Genomic DNA, 18,623 nt, shown 5'->3' with positions numbered 1-18,623 from the left:
AAGTGCAAACAACGTTTAAATACAGTTAAAATTTGTCAATAATTTAGCAGAAAAAATCTTCATCACTTACACGCTGAGTTGCTGCTGCAAATGCTCTAAACTAAATGCACTGGCGTAATTGTGTTATTCTAACTTATTTTATTTATCTGATCAACCTACAAGGTGTACCAATATCGATGCGATTTCTGTCCGTGCGAAATAAGTTTTTTTTACGTTCATAATTTTACGCTCGTTCCGAAGATCAAAATTGATCCAAAAATGAATGATTCGTTGTGCGATGCTTCAACGAATGTCAAAACATGCAAACATGGTACATTAATTATTATATTTATTTATTCGGTGATGAATTAGATTTCTCCAGAGAGTATATTGTACATCGCCCATCCTCTTTAACATCAGTAAAAATCAGATCACATTAAACGGCGATAGAAAAGTTCACTATCTTGACTCGAGCTTATTCGCTTGCATATTTTCAATGGAATTAACTGGTACTAGAGAGCAAAAGTTCCGGATTTTTTAATACACTTAAAGTTAGAAAGTTTTAGATATTGTTTTTTTACGGACTAGTGAGAACATATGTACAAACTTTACTGGTCAGCACCAGGTTATCAAAAATCGCACATTTTAACATTCTGCATAAGTCTTCTCCAAAATATTATATCTTATCGTAAAGACGGTCATATAAATTTACGTTATGAAAAACACTACATTGGGTATATTCAAATGGCGGCAGAATTTCGTACAAATATTCAATTCGTGTTTAAATTCAATTCAATGTTATCAGACGTCTCATTTTTCCTGATTTTTAAGATTATTCTAAAAAAAATAAAGTCCGACATGAAACATGACAACTTACTCCTCCATTTCATCCACAATTACAATAAAATTTCGCGGATTTTTATGCCAGGGCAGTAATAATTTAAATCACATAGTAAATGTGACCCTTTAATTTTTCATTCCAATAGCACATACCGTGTTTGATTGATTACTATGAGTATGCATGCAAAATAAACCACAAAATATAACTGTAAAGTTTGTTTGAAAACCGGTAGAAAAACTGACAGGAATTTGAACTTAGATTTGATTGCATCATTAAAAAAATGTGACTCGCACTTGGAGGCAACTTTTTACTACGTTTGTAAACAATTAACCTGTCTCTTTATGGACATGTTGGACACACGATAGGCACTGCTATCAAATCTAGTGTTTATTCCTGCTGTTCTACACCGATTTGATACTGATCAAACTGCTGTGTAAAATGAAAAAAAAATATCAAAAATCAATTCAATTTCTTTGTCAATTATTAAACGTGATGATACTTGGAGTTGCAGGTTCACATTATAGGAAGATAATTTATATCGTATTTTAACTTATTCTACTTTGCCATATAATAGCAATAACAGATCTTAGTTCAATACAGCATTGAAATTCCTGGAAATTTTTTAAATTGCCTTTGGATCAAACTTTTGCCCAATGAAAGAAAAGGCATTGATAACAAAGAGCTTATCTAGCGTTAGTACTTACCGTTTGGTCACTGGCTTATATTACGTAGCATCGTAACCTGACCGCATTGTTTGATGTTAATATCACAGGGCATTTGCATCCATGGTTCACCGTCTGCTTGGACCGGCAATCGGTCATGGATACGCAGTCGAACGCTGCGGGCCTGTCCCAAGCGAACTGGCTTGCTCAATCCGACCTGCAGTTGGGCAATATGGAAGGACGACACTACACCGAACACCTCCAGAATGCCGTCCGAAATGCTGTGCATCTCCCGCATACTTCCACCGTGAGTAGGAGAATCGCGGCTCATCTCTAAAATCAACATAACGTATTTAATTATCATGTTCATGACATCACATAGACACGAATAATTACTCCAAAGATTAACTCCTGCACCCCAAGAATCAATATTGAGAACAACAATAGACTGAAGCTCGGGAAGATCAATTTTCAGGTCGTCCAAATAGAGTTCGACTTTCTTTTCCAAATCAACACACTCTTGCTGAACCACTTGATGAGTGCCAAAGCAAAGATACAAAGCCTGAAAAATAGTGTATAGCTAATTAGACCAATTACTACAAAATGTTTTCCAAAACACTGACCTTATTGATGAACCGGCTGCTAAATAAGTAAAGAGAACTTTCGCGTGCTTTGTGAAAGTTCAACGTAACCAACGCGTCAACTCCTACGCTGAAGTAATTGTACATGAAAACACTTCGTCGATAGAAAAGCCTGGGCACTGGAAATAGACTCTGAGGGCGTGGAACAATTTCCATTAACCATCGGTCCAGCTTCACCGCTTGCGCGTTCTGAATCTTGCGCAAATACTCAACCGGATCAAATTCATCAGGCCCCTCGGAGCCCCATCCTAAAACCCGGGAAAGATCGTTGCCTGTACCGAGCGGAAGTATAGCCACCTCCGGTTGAGGTTCAACATTCATTTGTAGTATTGTATTCAACACCCAGCCGACGGTTCCATCTCCTCCGGCAACCAATATTCTCGACGTCGCTGGCGCTGCGTACAAAGCCCACTGCAGTGCTTCATTCGGCCCGTGAGACTCTAGCTCCATTACCTGCAATGGATGTAACATTCCTCTCAGCAATGGAACTATTTCCGAAGCGCCACTGCTACCAGACTTGGAATTCGCTGCAATAATTAAACATTAATTTTACTGAATAATAAAACATTATTTCATCACCTACCAACAACTATCAACGGCTTCCATTGATCCTTCCATGCCGGGGGATAAATGCCAGTTAAATGAACCTTGAGGGCTCCCTTCGAACGGGAAGCCACAACACACTTCGGTGGAAATATCATACTTTTGAACTCACCAAAATCACACAGGCTAGCAGAAATCTCGCTGAAGCACTTATCGTGGGCCACCCTCTGGCACCAGGCACAACGTTGTCCGAATAGACCTGTCTCATTGCCCTGATCCACATCCTCTGTGCAAACACAACATTCGGATCCGAGCGGAAGGTTACCTTTCACCCAAAGGTGTCGACATTCGCGGGCATCATCGGCCCGTGTTCGAGAGCGAAGTTCCTTGCAGCGAAATTCCACATCCGCTTTTTGAACGCAATCACGGTCCGAGCATACTGCACAATTTTCACAGAAAAATCCATTCGACGAAATCAATATTTCACAAATCACACAATGACAGGGTCGATTTAGCAGCTTAATTGGCTTCCAGGCGTGCCGTCGCTTTTCGTTTGGAATGTACACAACATCTTTCTTCAACGTGTATATGAACAAAAAAAATCCTCCTAAGGTGAGAAAGGCCACCACCAGCACACCGAACGCATTTTCCACCATTGCCTCGCCGACCATCACCCACGCAAACGAAAATTTTCTGAACCACCTCCAGCGAAATTCTAATTTCAATCCTGCACGATTCCCTATAAGCACAACTAGATTTCACGTCAGATTTAAAATTAAAATTCACTTCTCCAGTCTGACTACTGACTGTAGATGCTATTGTTTAAAATAACATGAGATTTCCAAGATTTCATGATAAGGCTTCCTAATAATTAATATACTTTTGAGTGTTGACATTACAGACGCGCCGCGCACTAAGCACATAGTAAATAACAACCAGGGATGGCTTCCGTTTCCTAAATGGTTACCTCGCTATGTCCGCTCAAAATTCATGTAAAAATCCGTTGTAGGGAATGAATTATTTTGAAATTGAATATTCCAAAATCTATAGGTAATCACGTAGTTATATTTGTTCTGTGTGCACAAATCCTGCCTGCAAAAGTGATTCATCCCATCCGCAATACCCCAAATAGCTGTAAAATAAAGAATCATCCTGGTAGCTGGTACTGGTATAGGTGGCAACCCTGGTAGCAACAGCTGATGCGCAAAAAATGCATCGGCTTGATTTTTTGTTTATTATTTTGAATCTGGCCTTCGGTTTACAAGGGTTGCAACAAAACCGAGCGTGTGCTTCGTCAAAGAATATTAAACAAAGGTATATCGCGCCTCCGTCTATGATGGGATGGGAATCTTGATGGGAATTTTTCAAAATTAAAGATAGAACTAACAAAAGGGCGAATGTCGCAAGCGTAAACAAACCGAGTGAGAGTTGATTTTCCTATGCTGGCCCAGCAAAAATAATCTCTCACTCGTTTTGTTTACATTTGCAACACTCGCCCTTTTGTTAATTCTACAAAAAAAACGTAGCTAACATAGAGCGGGCTTGACAACCGAGTCGGATGTATAAATTGTTAAATTTTGTTAGTTTTAGTTCGATTTTAGCACAGAGAACAGACAATTATGTTCATATAAAATTTCAATTAAATGGTGTGTACAAGGGGTCGGACACTCAGCACATAGTGCCCCGGCACTGCAGAAATATCAAACGGCACACCTCTAAAGCCTTATAAAAATAACATTTATAGGGCTTTACATACCTCCGGTTCAATTTTACATATGAAATGGGAGCACGGTCAGTTGTCAAAATCATCTCGCACGGTTGCCAGGTCTATCAGATTTTAACAAATTTAACAAATCTTGCAGTTCGGCACTTTCGGTACAGCACCGGCACAGTTCGGTTCGTTTCAAGTCGCCTAACATAAAAACGGCTGTGCCGAGTGTCCGACCCCTTGGGTGTGTAAGATTTTGAACAAAACACTAGCGACATCTATCTCAGGGTGCACCAGTTGCGCTTCGTCCATGTTGCCATATTCAATTTATTTTTTTGCGATGTTGTATATATTTGAACAACTGGCAACTCCAATGTCAGTTACTCTAGCAACGACTGTGGTTGTTTATTGAAAAACAACATGCATGTATTTTACATGGTATTTATTTGAACATGGTGAAAAGCGTTTGGCGCAAGGTAGGTCAAAAGAATTATTTTATATTCTTAGCTAATAACAATGCTTTTTGCTTTTCATTCGTAGCAGTTTTCCTAATCGTGATGTTCAAATGCACAGTCCCTGATGATGCCGTTGAAATACAGCACCCGACGGTTAAGTTGGAGTTGGAGATGCTATCGTTCTTACTTGATTTGTAACCCGATCCTAGGACATAGCCTTCGGTTTTAGACTGGCGTAGATTGCATCCGGCGTCCAAAGGTTTCTAGTGATGATGTCGAGGTCGCCTACGAAGGTTAGGATTTGGCTACTCTTGCTGGAGATCGTTCCTCTCGTTTCGATGCCCACTTGCCGGATCACACCTTCAATAGCGTTATTGAGTAACATACAAAACAGTCCATCCTCTTGCCGCAACGCTACGCGATCCAAAAGGATTCAAGAGTGTTCCTGAAACGCGCACGTAACACATCACTCGCTCTAGAGAGCTATCCAGAGCTATCGATGCGATGCTTTATTGCTATTATTAAGTATCAAAAGTGGTTTTAACCGAAGAAATACTGCGGCACTGTGGTTCGGTAGTTGCGCGCTAGTCATTGATAACAGAATTCGCGGCAGTTTTTACATTATCCATTTAGCTATCGCTTAATATCCACTTGATAACCAAATATACAACAGAAAAGTAAACTGACGGTGTTTTTTTTTTAAATTTGATTTACTACAGTTACGGTAGCGACGCGGTTTGTTGTAATGTTTTATGAGCAGTCAAATCCAATCCAAGTAACCAAAGTTCCTCTCAGCGATACGAGCGCCACGTAACGGGAACATTACCACTTACTTCCAATATGGCGGCTTATAGGTTTTTACCTGAGAGAGAGTCGCGAAGACGGTCTTTTTTTTCTCATGCTTTGACCGTTTTTATTTTTCCTACTATGTTTGTATTCATTTTCTGGCTTACTGTTCAAGCGCATTCGTGAAAACTACATTGGATGTGGTGATAAGGGTGATAAGTGCGTGTCTTGGAGTGACATTTTTGCTGCTAATTGGTCTATGGGTACATCAGCTTTTGCAAAAATACTGTATGAAACATGCAATAAATCGGAACTTCAACTTTTGTCAAGTTTTCCTAAAGAACTACCAGCCGAAAACTTGCATGAGTCACCAATACTTTTCCAATCCTGACGAATAATAACGACTGGCTGCAGTTGACAGTTCGAACTGGCTGCATTTGACATTGGATTTTTTCCTATCCGCGACTCTCTCTCAGGTTTTTACACATCCCGCGAGATTAAGATGAATGAACCAAAATCACTCGAAACGAGAATCGCAATGTCACCCCTGGATATTATAGTTTTCGAGCAGTTTCAAATGTTTTTTTCAAATGTCTGGCATCCCTAGTAAATATTTTTGAATGCTGCAGGGACACCAAATTTGAAGATTTTTACGAAACAGAAGTCTTACATGGAATTTTGGAAATTTTTAAACAAAATATTAAGCTTATACTTAATGTTTCATAAAAATATAGTTTTAATAAATTTGATACCGATGTGAGCAAGAGGTTCGCGCGAATATCGTCGTCTAATTCGTTTTTCGAGTAACAACTAATGATTGTTTAGCTGTTTATCAAAATATAAGGCATCACTGGAATATTGGCGCCTCGCTTCCTTTATCCTTTCCTTTCCCTTCACTTTGTGCTAAACTTTCAGTGATTCAGGGCGGGACACGTTTTGTTCTTTACGCAAATTTGTAAACCTGTCGAAATTATCGATGCAAAAATGAGTTCCAAATTGCAACATGTTCTTAATTGCTCCCTCGGTACGTATATTTAGGGGAATCAATAGATATTTTGCTTGTAATTTGTTCTTGTCCTCCATTTGCAGACGACTATATTGCGGAAAAAGGTATTGTCGCTAGCATTCGTCCACAGCCGAATGCATCAGCATCAGCTAGTAGTTTCAAGAGACAACTTCGTTCCGAAGAGGAAGAAGATGAGAACGAAGATGACCGTTTTTTCGAGGACCGGACTGGAATGGATGTTACGCTAAGTCCCCAGACTCAAGAATCATCCCCAGCAGTCGAAATGAAAGAAGACGCAACGGAAGACACAAATGGAGGAGATGCTGAGATGACAGTACAATTGGACACCGATTCGGAGCAGCGTACATTTGTTACCGAGGAATTTAAACGAGGCATTAAGCATATGCCGTCGCAACAGTGGCGCTTATTGAGACAAAATCAAGTCTGGAATAAGCCGTCAGGTATACCTCCGTTAAAAGCTATTTTTGATCGTAATACCGAGCAATTGATTGCCTCTTTCGGCGAAAATGCTCAATTTCCGAATGCTGACGCTCGTAACCGGATCAACCAGAGGTTGAACAATCAACGGTTTAATAATAATTTTAACAGGAATAAAAACAGAAATGGCCATCATAATAACAACAGAAAGAATTGGAACAAGTACGGGGTTTGAAAGCAAATTTGTATAGTGCAATTCTAATTGTATCTTATTTTTCAGTCGTAATCGAAACCAGTACGGAAAGAATCCGTATATGATTCCAAGCTTCAATCCTAATGTGGACAAGATAGAGAATCGCGGCAATGCACCAACGATGGCTAACGGAAACGACAATCAAGTCAGAGATCTGCGCACGTTCATTACGCCGCCTTCTTCTCTGCTGTCCGTCGGTGGCCTAGGCCAACCGCAAGCAATCCCTTCGCTTGGTCAGCCACAGCTGGTGACATTCGCCGATATGCTTAACCGAATCGGACAGGTTTCAACGGTACAGGAACGAGACACTTTCACAGATGTAATTCGCAATGTCATGCGTACCCAACAACAGCAACAATCGGCTGCAATGATGCCGTCAGTAAATCCGCAAAATATGTCTCAAAACGAGTTGATGCCATTCGCTGCGCAAACACTACTAAATCACATCTCGACGGTTCAGCAGAACTTTGGTCCCAAGTATGACATGAAGGTGCAGAAGGAGATACACACTCTGCAAGGTAAGACGATGTTTTATAGGTCGTCCGGGGTCGTTAGTGCCGACGGTCCGGGTATCACCAACGAACGTGTCAAACCGGTTACAACCGATTTGAGTATGAATATGCGTTTTAGTTAAGTTACGTTACGCGGTGCGGTATTTTTTCATGTTTAGCTTTTTCCGCTGCTGCTGCAGTTTTGTTAGTTACATCTAGTTGTTGACATCCTTCAGAGAGAAATCCACAACGGCATTACACGTGAGAATGTTATGGAGTATTTTTAGGCTTATATTAGACCTGTGTTAAAGCGACATTAGCGGTTATTGATTTCGTAGATTTGGTATTAAACTAAGCATACACATGTTTGTATGTAAATGGTTCAATAAATTTAACTAAAAAGTATAAAGGTTAGTTTTAAAATTGTTTTCTCAAAAAGGGTTATTGAAAAGAAGATTTTAAAACTATCATCGTGCAACAACTTTGCGATATATCCAAGCCACCGCAATCTACTGCGTTTCGCGGGGTTAGCAATGTGGTAACTCCATACATTCCCTCCAATCTGATGTGTTTCATCATCAAGTCTCCTCCACTATTATAAAGTTTCGTAATATGGTGGTGCTCGTACTTTAAGAGATGCTGCAGCATTTACAAATCATTGCCAGCCGGTTATTCGGTCTTGTCAGCATTAACCGTCTGTTTCCATGTCAGGGGTGGCTCTTAATGTCTTGACGATTGCTCAACCAAGTGCCCGGTTGTATTTCGTTATTCGAAGAACATCTCAAATGCGATATAACAGAAGTACACGGTATGGATGTTAACCTAGAAGTGCCTGCAGTATCCTGGCTCACAAGCTCGAAGAGATCCGGAGAGGACCGACTCCCGGTAGATCGCTTCAAAAATGACAAAGAAGCTCGTGGTCTGGCATTTACTACTGGATAATTTCAAGGATTTGGGTGCGACATGACGCTGATCAATGTCGTCTATTTATTTATTTATTCACCATCTTCGACTACGCGGTACAGATTGTTTACTTAATACTAGACTTAATAACTAATTTAAGCCTCGGATTTTATTACTAAACACATTTCTAGACAGAGTAAAATCCACGGTATCTGGTACAGGAGTTCCGGGGAATCCACATTGCCTGTTTTATAAGGTCGAATATAAATAGACGCTGCTGTTTGACGCACCGGACTGCGAGTGTATCCTGGTTAATCAGTTGACAACGGTCTATGTAGCTGGGAAGATTGACTGAATCATTCCACGGTAGCTGGAATTTTTTTTTCTGAATTCGCTCAATCGCAAGGATCTGTGTTACGTGTGCAGGAGCCCAAACCGGGGAAGCATTGAAGTATGCTAGTAATGAAGTATGATCATCTTGAGGCAATAAACGTCTGTGCGTCGCATAAAACCTAGCACGGTGTATGCTTTAGCAGTGACTCTACTTATATGCTCGTCGAATCTCAATTTAGAGTAAGTAACGCAGCTCGATCAGGTCATTAATATAAAGCAGCTCGACCAGGTCATAATATAAATTATAAAGATGAGCGGGCCAAGCACACTGCTTTGAGGGATGCCAGACGATATATCAAATGTTCTGGAGCGCACGGAGTTTACTGTAACGAATGCTTTGCGATCGAAATAAGTATGAGTAAAGTCATTTGGTGAACCATGAGGAAAATCCTATATAGTTCAGTTTTTCAATAATGAGATTGTGTGGTACAGTATCAAAAGCTTTCGCAAATCAAAATAGATCGTATCCACTTGCTGCTTAGCTTGTAGCTCATCGCTATGACGTAGCACATAAGATTTGATGTTGTCGAACGATGCTTTATAAATCCATGCTGGCTGTTAGAGATGATCGGTGCAACTGACCTGTATATAGTTGTATGGAGTATTTTTCGAATACCTTGCTGAGGCTGCAAAGTATGGATATGTCACGGTAATTTGTGACCGATTTGTAACTTCCAGACTTAATGACCGGCACGATGGACACCACTTTCCATGCAATTGGGAACGATCTACTACTGATTGAGCGGTTAAATACAGCGACAATCGGCGATGCAAGCGAAACGGTGCAGTTTTTTAAAAACACTGGCCGTAGACTGTCTGTTCCGGGTCCTTTCGTTGAATCGAGATCTTCAAGAGCTTTCCGAACCTCATCTATAGAAAACTGCACTAGTGGTAGATTAATATCACGAAACGGTATATGCTCGAAGCAGTTATGTCGCTGAACGGGTGATGCTTTACCAAATACGCTCTCGAAAAACGTAGCGAATAGATTGGCTGATTCTGAGCTCGAGTGAGAAGTTGTTCCTTCGAAGTTGACCGACGGAGGAATATTGTTGCCAGTTTTACGTTCCTTAACAAAATTCCAGAAACAGGAGGGGTCCTGTTTTACGGCAGACTGAATCTTTTGCAAATAGTTGCAATCATATGATGCGGTAAGGACAGCCTTGTACTCTTCCTCACGCTCTCGAAGTTTAGCTCTATCAGATTCGATTTGGTAATTTACCAGAACGTTCGTGGACTTCGGACTAAAGTTGGCGAGTTGCTTGTAATGGCATTTTGCCCTCTGCGAAACGCTGCGATAGAGAAGCATGTAAATCCCTTATTAGACCGGTAGTTCTTTATGAACTTGAAGCCGTGAAGCTGCGGATATTTGGCAGTTGTAATTGGAGAGATTCCCATCATACATCCGACGAAAGTCGGTATGCTAGGCGGGGCCGGACACGTCGTAAGGATACAGGACGACAGTGCGACAAAAACAGTTCTCTTCAATCCAGAGTTCCAGAGCTCTGGAACAGGAGCGAACAACGTGCCAGCTAGCTCGACCAGGTCGATACTGACTTACGACTTCCGACAGGACTGTCAAATTGGCAACGAGTGGTCCAACATCGAGCTGAGTGGAGACGAATTCCGAATCTCCTTTTTGTAGATCGGGCAGATAACCCCATCTTTCCACTCCTCGGGTAACTTCCGAATCCCAAATTCTAACAATTAGTCGGTGCATACATTGGGCCAGCTTTTCTGGTCCCATTATAATAAGCACCGTTCCGATGCCATCTTTCCCAGCTGATTTATTGTTCTTTAGCTGCATGATGAACTCGCTTAACTTCGCCAATCGTTTGGGCTGCACCTGTTCCCCGTTTGTTGCACCGTCGAAATCGCTTTCATCGCCGCTATGGCTCTCCGCCTGGGCGCCATTGGCGTGTTCATCGAAATGCTGCTTTCTTCTATCGATCACCGCACGATCGTCCGTTGGCGGCACAAAGCATTTGCGGGATGCGTTTAGTTTCCGGTCGCAGTCGCTTTTACTCTGTACGGGTCCTTAGGCCCGATGACGATCTTGGTATCAAGTCTTGGGCAGTGGTCATATTCACTCTCCAACTGCGCGTAGAATTCATCCTTGCCGTTATCGGTACTGAGATGAGTACTGTGCACGTTGATGATGTTGAAGAACCGGCCCTCGGTTCCCAACCTGCAGAGAATTAATTGGCCACCGCCCAATTACTCGTTTCCGTATCTCTCCGCTGTGGTAGATGGTATCCAACTCTGAACGAACGTACGTGTCGTTGGACTGTGAGAACTATCGAGCGAGCACCGTTCTCAAAGCCGCCTACAAAATATTGTCCCAAATCATTTCCCACCGACAATCACCAATTGCGAATTCGTCGAAGGTCGGTTTACCACGGATCAAATATTTACACTGCGATAGAGGGTCTCCTACGAAAGGCTGAAAATCGAAAGGCTGAAATCTCGAAAGGCTGAAAACCGAAATAAGAAATATAAGACTTCGTCTATAAGGTTTGCCAGGGGAAAGCAAAGCAAACCGAACTGTTTTATTCATACGGGCGAGTATGTCATAAAACTTTCGCGGCTTTCTGCCTGCTCAAGTGTTCGTTATATTCTGTCCTTACTCGCTGCCGCTCGTTCGGACTCAACTAAGGGATAACCCCTACTAGTCAGTAAACCTAGGAAAATGCTTGCACCTAAATAGAGGTGGTTTCTGCGGGGGGGCTGCCCCCCCGCAGTGGCCGGCGCTTCCGACGGCGGGTCGCCGGCGAACACTCGCGGCCTGCGGCCGTCTCGTCCTGAATCATCTAGGAATGTGTTTGGCACATAAACATGGGATCATTGTAAAAATTTACTGGAACACATTGAAACGAGATGAAAAGCATGCAATGCCTTCTCAGTGCACAGGTTAAGCTTAAATGATACGCTTTCCCCGTTGGACACTATAAAATGTAGTGTAATTATTTTTCATAATTTATAAAAAATTATCAAAAATTAATTAAGTTTTCTTCGATTTAAGTTAAAATTGTGAAAAATTCTGAAATTTCTGCCTTTAGCATTACATACATATTGTTTATTCAAAGTTTCAGCCATTCGTTATTCAGCCTTTCGAACATTCAGCCTTATGAGATTTCAGCCTTTTGTCCATTCAGCCTTATGTAGGCGTTACTTAGTTTTCAGCCTTTCGAATTTCAGCCTTTCGTGTTTCAGCCTTATGATTTTCAGCCTTATGTTGCTAACCCGCGATAGATCCTCCAAAAGGGCCGTAAATACAGAGTTCCTACGCACAATTTGTTCGTTGACTTCAAAGTCACATATGATACCATCGATCGAAAAGAGCTATGGAAAATCACGGACGAGAACAGCATCCCCAGGAAGCTCATAAAACTGATTGCATCTACGATGGATGGTACACAGTTCTGGTGTTCGAATTTCGGGTGGATTGTCAAGTTTATTCAAATCACACAGAAGGCTTCGTCAAGGTGATAGTCTCTAATGCCTGCTGTTCAACATAACGCTACAAGATGTTATGAACTGAGCGGATATCAACACGCGTGGCATGATCTTAAGGTGAAACGGTACTGAATCCAATATGGTCGGACATCCTATATCCTATATCCTCACAAGGACGCCATTTTTTCGGCCATGTTGGGATTCAGTACCGTATCACCTTAAACAAATCTAGTCAATACGAGTGCTTTGCAGATGACATGGATATTATCGGCAGAACGTCTGTGGCGGTGGCTGAACACTACACCGGACTAAAAAAGCACCAAGCAGAAAAGATTGGGTTAAAGGTAAATACGTCTAAAACAAAGTATATGCTGGCCAGCGGAACCAAGGCCGATCGACGCCACTAAGGCAGTAGTAGAATGATCGGCGGCGTGAATTTAATGTAGTCGACGGACTGGTAACGGCGGACAATGATATCATCCGTGAAATTTGTAGGCGTATTATCAGAAAATGTCGTGCTTTCTATGGGCTTGGCAAGCAATTGCGGTCAAGCAGACTAAGTACCCGTACAAAGTGTACCCTGTACAAGACGCTTATTAAACCAGTTATTCTCTGCTGGCACGAAACATGGACAATCATGTTCGAGGGGAATGGCGAGTGCTCGGAGTCTTCGAAAGATGAGTACTAAGAACGATCTTCGGAGGCATACTACAAGAGAACGGAGTATTATGAAGGCGGAGGATGAACCACGAATTTGTAGTTAACTGATGTGAAAATATTCAATGTCATACCAATTTTTTGGAATATCAATAAACCGTTGGTCACCAAAACTGAGAACTGCTTTGTGGAAGATTGAATTCAAATGGTTGTATTCGGATATTTACAATAACTTGCACGACATGACATAAATACACTCTCCAATTTTCGCTTTTTATTGTTTTTTAAGGTAGTTTTCCTTCCTACTGATATCAATGAAAGAGACTTAGCAGGGGTGCTGTGTTTTGTTCGAGTAAGAATAGCGACAAATATTCAAGCTAAAGCTTATTTTTTCGATTATTAAATATCCCGAAGAATGTTGCAAACTTGCCGTTTGCAACTGAGACGACTCGACATAACTTCCGTGCAGCACTACGCATTACTCACAAAACTTATCTCGCGTCTAACTGTGTGTTGGTATATTGTAACTAGAATATTTGAGTGAAAGTAAAAGGGGAGGGGAACAAGGATCACTGATCAAAGCACGACAACATCGACTACCAGAGCCGCTGCGGAGCCTTACATTGTCAGCTCCATAATTGCATTGACGACATCCTTGTTGTTATCTTTAAGCGCTCGCGTTGCTCTGGCGCGGGGTACATTGGCGTTCTGCATGACCAGCTCAATATCCTTGTCGTCCAGACCGGTATCGTCTACCTCTTCCTCATCCTCTTCGGCAATCGGTGCAACGGAGGTGGTAGCGCCAGCAGCATCTCCTGCCACCGGTGTCGCTTCCGGTGCCTTGAACTTCTCGGCAGCGGCCACCTGTGCTTGTTGGGAGAGATCTTCAATTTTTGCTTCGCCGAAAATGATGTAGGTATCGCTGTGCGGGTTCTTGTACACGTCCGGGTTGTTTATCACGAAGAGGATGTTCTTTGATTTGCGAATCGTTACCCGGTTGACGCCTTGCACTGGCTTCAAGCCCAGCTTGGACATGATTTTGCGAGCTTTCTTCTCACCACGAGACTGTTTAGCCTTGGAAACCAGATCGGGCATGCCACCAGAGGACAGTTGCGCGGAAGCAGTTCCTAGAAAGTGAATTACATTAGAATTTTCTACGTTTGAAAAATTAGACTTGGTAGTCGCATTTTGCTATTCGATAAACTATTTCTTCAACGCCGATAAATGAATCGAATTTCAATGTATTAAATCTTGTACTATCGAGTAAAGGAGAGATCTAACATGCAAGTGACTTTTTTATTTTCTTTCGGAATTTTGATTTTACTTTCAACTAAATATGCAAATAGCAGTTATTTTTGAAATAAGATAAAAACAATCCAATAATAACTTAGCTAGAATTCTGCCCATCAAAAATTTAACCTAACCGGTTTCATTATCCATAGTTTATAAACGTTAATGGCAAAGTGAGTTAATTGATCTATTGATAATTTCGGTGGCTGATAATGAACGTACAAAGCAACATAAATGACTAGACTTATATAACATAAAACATTAACGATTTATAAAGGCTATCTAAAGGTTTATTATGCGCATTGCAATATTCAAGGTCGACTCCATAACAACACTACGATTGGAGATTCATTGACACAGATTGCATGGCTCAAAGCGGTTTAGCTGTTTCACAATTGCTTCAAATCAAAAACGACGCACGATTTTACACGTGACTAGCGACGATTGAAACAAGTTAAAAACAATCGAGTCGAGACACTTGAACCGGTTTATTTTCCAGCACTTCCCCGCTGATGCAATTAATTCGAAATAACTAAAATTGGCGCGCTTCTTTTCTCGACGGCAATTAACAACTTTGCACTGTGACTTACCTGCATCTTCCAGCTCTGGGATGGTGTCTTCGGACTCGGTATCGCTGGGGGCATCCTCTAGCTTTGCCTCTGTGTTGTCGGCGGAGGTGCTAGGGAGTGCAGAAGCACCTGCGAGCGACGCAGCGGTACTTTCGGTGATTTCAGTCAACTCAGGCATTTTGTTGTGGCTGCTTTTCTTGCTGTCAAAGCGGGATCAAGTTCCTGAATATGAAGAAAGACGGAATTAGGCCTTTACACTCGCAGCTGGTAAACAAAATTTTGTTCGATTGGGTGTGGTGAGTCAGAGCCAGGCAGAAGCTTCTAGTAGCAAAAGAATCAAAAATGTTTGGAACGTTTGAGCCAACTCAAAAAGGACGATATTTGGCCAAAATAACTTTAACTTTCAATATATAACCTCAATAGAACATTCTATTTATAAAATAGGCCTTGTTCACATACAACACATCGATCGCGATTGTTGTCCGTCCGATAAAATGCTTTTTCTCCACTAATGAAACTGCGAAATTAAGCTCAAATGGTTCTTCTCGACACACACTACCCACTGAAAGCTGGAAGCAAAGAATATATCCATCACAACGGATATTAAACGACTTACACCACTTTTACAAAGCTGATAGAACGAAATGCGGTACGAACTATAGCACAAAATGCCGGAAACAGAGAACGAGCAAACTTATCTAGATCCAGTAGTAAACAAGAATTCTGACAGTTGAACTGTCATCGTTGACAGCGCCGAAAGGAAGTTGACTGGCGCCATCTCTGCATAGCGCCTAACACTTCTGTTTGATACACTGAATAACATTTATAGTTCTTTCCCAAGTAACAACGGTAGCTGAATTGCAAGAGCAATGGCTGTTTACGGGTTGGCTTAAGGCGATCAAAGCTGCATAAGATAAGCAATCAAATGGTGTTTAAATAAGCGATGTTTAAGCTACTTTAAGTTTTTCAAACCAGTTCTCTCCCAAAAGCTGATAAACAAGCTTAACCCCTCTAAGGTCTACATCGTTTTTAGCACCGAAAAATTCACTAAAATGGCCATAAGTTTTTTTTATCTTTCAACATTATAAATCCGGAACCGGTTCCCATAAAGGGACATTTCAGCATCAGTAAAGTATGTTATGTCGCATAGCAAAAAACATGAGCATTCGACAAAATAGCGATTGGAGATCATCTCATGTCGCTCAGAGGCCGTACGACCGGTTCCGGGCCCGAGGAGGGTTTCTTTTCTGATTCAAGCACGGAACGGATTTCGGAGGAACTTGTCCGGGACCTGGAATCGGCTATTTGGCCTCTGCGAGACATGAGATGATAGCCAATCGCTATTTTATCGAGTGCTGATGTTTTTTGATATGCGACATGACATACTTTACTGATGCTGAAATGTCCCTTTATGGGAACCGGTTCCGGATTTATAGTGTCCCCCCGGATCTGGATGGCGCGCACCATGGCTCATAACTGCGGCAAAGTAACTAATATCTCCACAGTCGATGATATGTTTACAAAAACCAACAGATTTCAAACAAATTTTAAATATTTGGCAACTTTATCTAAAAAAGCCATGTCTCGGTCCCCCAAGAAACTCCGAAATAACTCCGGGACCAGATGACATATGGCCATTATCTACAGATATTATGAAAATTTGGTGAAAAAATATTGAAAGATAAAAAAGTTATGGCCATTTTAGTGAATTTTTCGGTGCTAAAAACGATGTAGACCTTAGAGGGGTTAATAACGGACTTTTCTTCTAAAAAATCTGCTTCTAAACAGCCATAAACATCAAACCGTTTTACGGCTGCTTGAAGGTGTTAAAGTATAGAGTGAAAGCTTTCATTAGGCTCACAGCTTTCAAACTACTTTAAGGTTGCTTGGGGGTGTTAAAGTGGCTTTACAAACTTCTACCAAGTTTTCTTTCGGCTCACAGCACACATACTGTCAGATCATAGAATTTCGCAATTCGGCTGATAGCAAAAGTTTGTCAGTTATCGACATTATCGACTGTTTCACGCTAGGCGGGCTAGGCTTCAGGTGTAAAGATATTCTCACTGTCTGTTCTGCAGATACAAATGGGGCGGATCATATGATGAGTGCTTATGGATCAAAAGATGGCGGGTTCAATTCCCGGGAAAAGAGACATGCGGTTTTTAATTAGCTAGCTCTTTTAATTATACATACGAATTAAATTTATTCGAAATATGTTCCACAGCACAATAAAAAAGCCCGCGTTCCATTTTTTTAAATTCAAAAATAGATTTTTTTGGCTGCATAAAGGTTGATGAAGCGTTGATTAAGCGACTGGAAAAGCAGTTTGCAAAACTATTTCTCGTTCTAAAAATAGAATTGACAGCATTGGCTATTGGCACAAATTGGCTATTTAAAAGCGCAAAAAAGTTTCTATTATGCTTCATTGCAGCTTCGAAAGCAGCTATTCATTAGCCTGAAGCTTGATAAAATCACCAGATTTAGATGTTTAAGAGCTGAAAAAAGGTTTTTATTTCTAAACCTATATCATAGATCAGTCACAGGTTGAATAAAATCAGCTATAAAAGCGTTTGATCAGCCTGAAATTCGAAGCTGCAATGAAGCTTAATAGAAACTTTTTTGCGCTTTTAAATAGCCAATTTGTGCCAATAGCCAATGCTGTCAATTCTATTTTTAGAACGAGAAATAGTTTTGCAATCTGCTTTTCCAGTCGCTTAATCAACGCTTCATCAACCTTTATGCAGCCAAAAAAATCTATCTTTAAATTTAAAAAATGAAACGCGGCCTTTATTTTATTTTGCTGTAAACAAACATGTTTCGAACGCGATATTTTTAATTTCGAATAACTATAATTCGTCTCAATAAGCTAGGCTAATTAAAAATGCATGTCTTTGGGAATTGAACCCGCCATCTTTTGATCCATACGCACTTACCGTATGATCCGCCCCATTTACATCTGCAGAACAGACAGTGAGAATATCTTTACACCTGAAGCCTAGCGTGAAGCAGTCGATAATGTCGATAACTGACAAACTTTTGCTGTCAGCCGAGTTGCGAAATTCCATGATCTGACAGTATGTGTGCTGTGAGCCGAAAGAAAACTTGATAGAAGTTTGTAAAGCCACTTTTACACCCTTAAGCAGCCTTAAAGTAGCTTATAGATGTGAGCCTAATGAAAGCTTCCACTCTACATTTTAACACCTTTATGCAGCAGTAAAACGGTTTGATGTTTATGGCTGTTTAGAAGCAGATTGTTTAGCAGAAAAATCCGCTATTAAGCTTGTTTATCGTCTCTTGAGAGAGAACTGGTTTGAAAAACTTAAAGTAGCTTAAACATCGCTTATTCAAACACCATTTAAGTGGTTACTTTATGCAGCTTTGATCGCCTCAAACCAACCCGTAAACAGTCATTGCTCTTGCAATTCAGCTACCGTTATTACTTGGGGTGCCAGTAATGTGGGTTACGCATCAAATATATGGTAGATGACAACCTTGCCATCCCGTTGTTCGCTACGAACCCTTGTGCTATTGATGACAGCCGGCGTAACAAGG

At 41.1% G+C, this 18,623-nt stretch overlaps 3 protein-coding genes across 4 annotated transcripts; 1 reads left to right on the top strand and 2 right to left on the bottom strand.

The window, feature by feature from the left end:
• Positions 1-1,437: 1,437 nt before the first annotated feature.
• Positions 1,438-3,515, bottom strand: LOC128737475 (diacylglycerol kinase epsilon). Its single transcript, XM_053832117.1, has 4 exons — positions 2,707-3,515; positions 2,106-2,650; positions 1,879-2,044; positions 1,438-1,815 (listed from the first exon to the last, which is right to left on the bottom strand). Exons 1-4 carry the CDS (start codon positions 3,335-3,337, stop codon positions 1,532-1,534), a joined length of 1,626 nt encoding a protein of 541 aa, XP_053688092.1. The 5' UTR covers positions 3,338-3,515; the 3' UTR covers positions 1,438-1,531.
• A 3,084-nt stretch (positions 3,516-6,599) lies between these two features.
• On the top strand, positions 6,600-7,946 carry LOC128733419 (uncharacterized protein DDB_G0287625-like). The gene is made up of 3 exons (XM_053826990.1): positions 6,600-6,639; positions 6,705-7,281; positions 7,340-7,946. Exons 1-3 carry the CDS (start codon positions 6,600-6,602, stop codon positions 7,944-7,946), a joined length of 1,224 nt encoding a protein of 407 aa, XP_053682965.1.
• Positions 7,947-13,471: 5,525 nt separating this feature from the next.
• LOC128734816 (nascent polypeptide-associated complex subunit alpha) lies at positions 13,472-15,747 on the bottom strand. 2 transcript variants are annotated; one of them, XM_053829178.1, is made up of 3 exons: positions 15,688-15,747; positions 15,093-15,293; positions 13,472-14,339 (listed from the first exon to the last, which is right to left on the bottom strand). In XM_053829178.1, exons 2-3 carry the CDS (start codon positions 15,247-15,249, stop codon positions 13,831-13,833), a joined length of 666 nt encoding a protein of 221 aa, XP_053685153.1. In that variant the 5' UTR covers positions 15,250-15,293; positions 15,688-15,747; the 3' UTR covers positions 13,472-13,830. The 2 variants fall into 2 exon arrangements, with proteins under 2 accessions (XP_053685153.1, XP_053685154.1); XM_053829179.1 differs by lacking the exon at positions 15,688-15,747 and adding an exon at positions 15,531-15,614.
• Between the last annotated feature and the right edge of the window lie 2,876 nt (positions 15,748-18,623).

The sequence above is a fragment of the Sabethes cyaneus genome, chromosome 2, assembly GCF_943734655.1.
Source record: "Sabethes cyaneus chromosome 2, idSabCyanKW18_F2, whole genome shotgun sequence".
NCBI classification, from domain to species: Eukaryota; Metazoa; Arthropoda; class Insecta; order Diptera; family Culicidae; genus Sabethes; species Sabethes cyaneus.
This window is presented reverse-complemented; position numbering and strand designations above follow the sequence as displayed.

Coding starts and splice junctions, on each gene's coding strand:
- LOC128737475 (XM_053832117.1), bottom strand. CDS start 3,337: ATGGTCGGCGAGGCAATGGTGGAAAATGCGTTCGGTGTGCTGGTGGTG. Junction 2,651..2,706: donor GAAGCCGTTGATAGTTGTTG/GTAGGTGATGAA, acceptor TAATTATTGCAG/CGAATTCCAAGTCTGGTAGC. Junction 1,816..1,878: donor TGCAGGAGTTAATCTTTGGA/GTAATTATTCGT, acceptor TGTTGATTTTAG/AGATGAGCCGCGATTCTCCT.
- LOC128733419 (XM_053826990.1), top strand. CDS start 6,600: ATGAGTTCCAAATTGCAACATGTTCTTAATTGCTCCCTCG. Junction 6,640..6,704: donor TGTTCTTAATTGCTCCCTCG/GTACGTATATTT, acceptor CTCCATTTGCAG/ACGACTATATTGCGGAAAAA. Junction 7,282..7,339: donor AACAGAAAGAATTGGAACAA/GTACGGGGTTTG, acceptor CTTATTTTTCAG/TCGTAATCGAAACCAGTACG.
- LOC128734816 (XM_053829178.1), bottom strand. CDS start 15,249: ATGCCTGAGTTGACTGAAATCACCGAAAGTACCGCTGCGTCGCTCGCA. Junction 14,340..15,092: donor CCCAGAGCTGGAAGATGCAG/GTAAGTCACAGT, acceptor TTCACTTTCTAG/GAACTGCTTCCGCGCAACTG.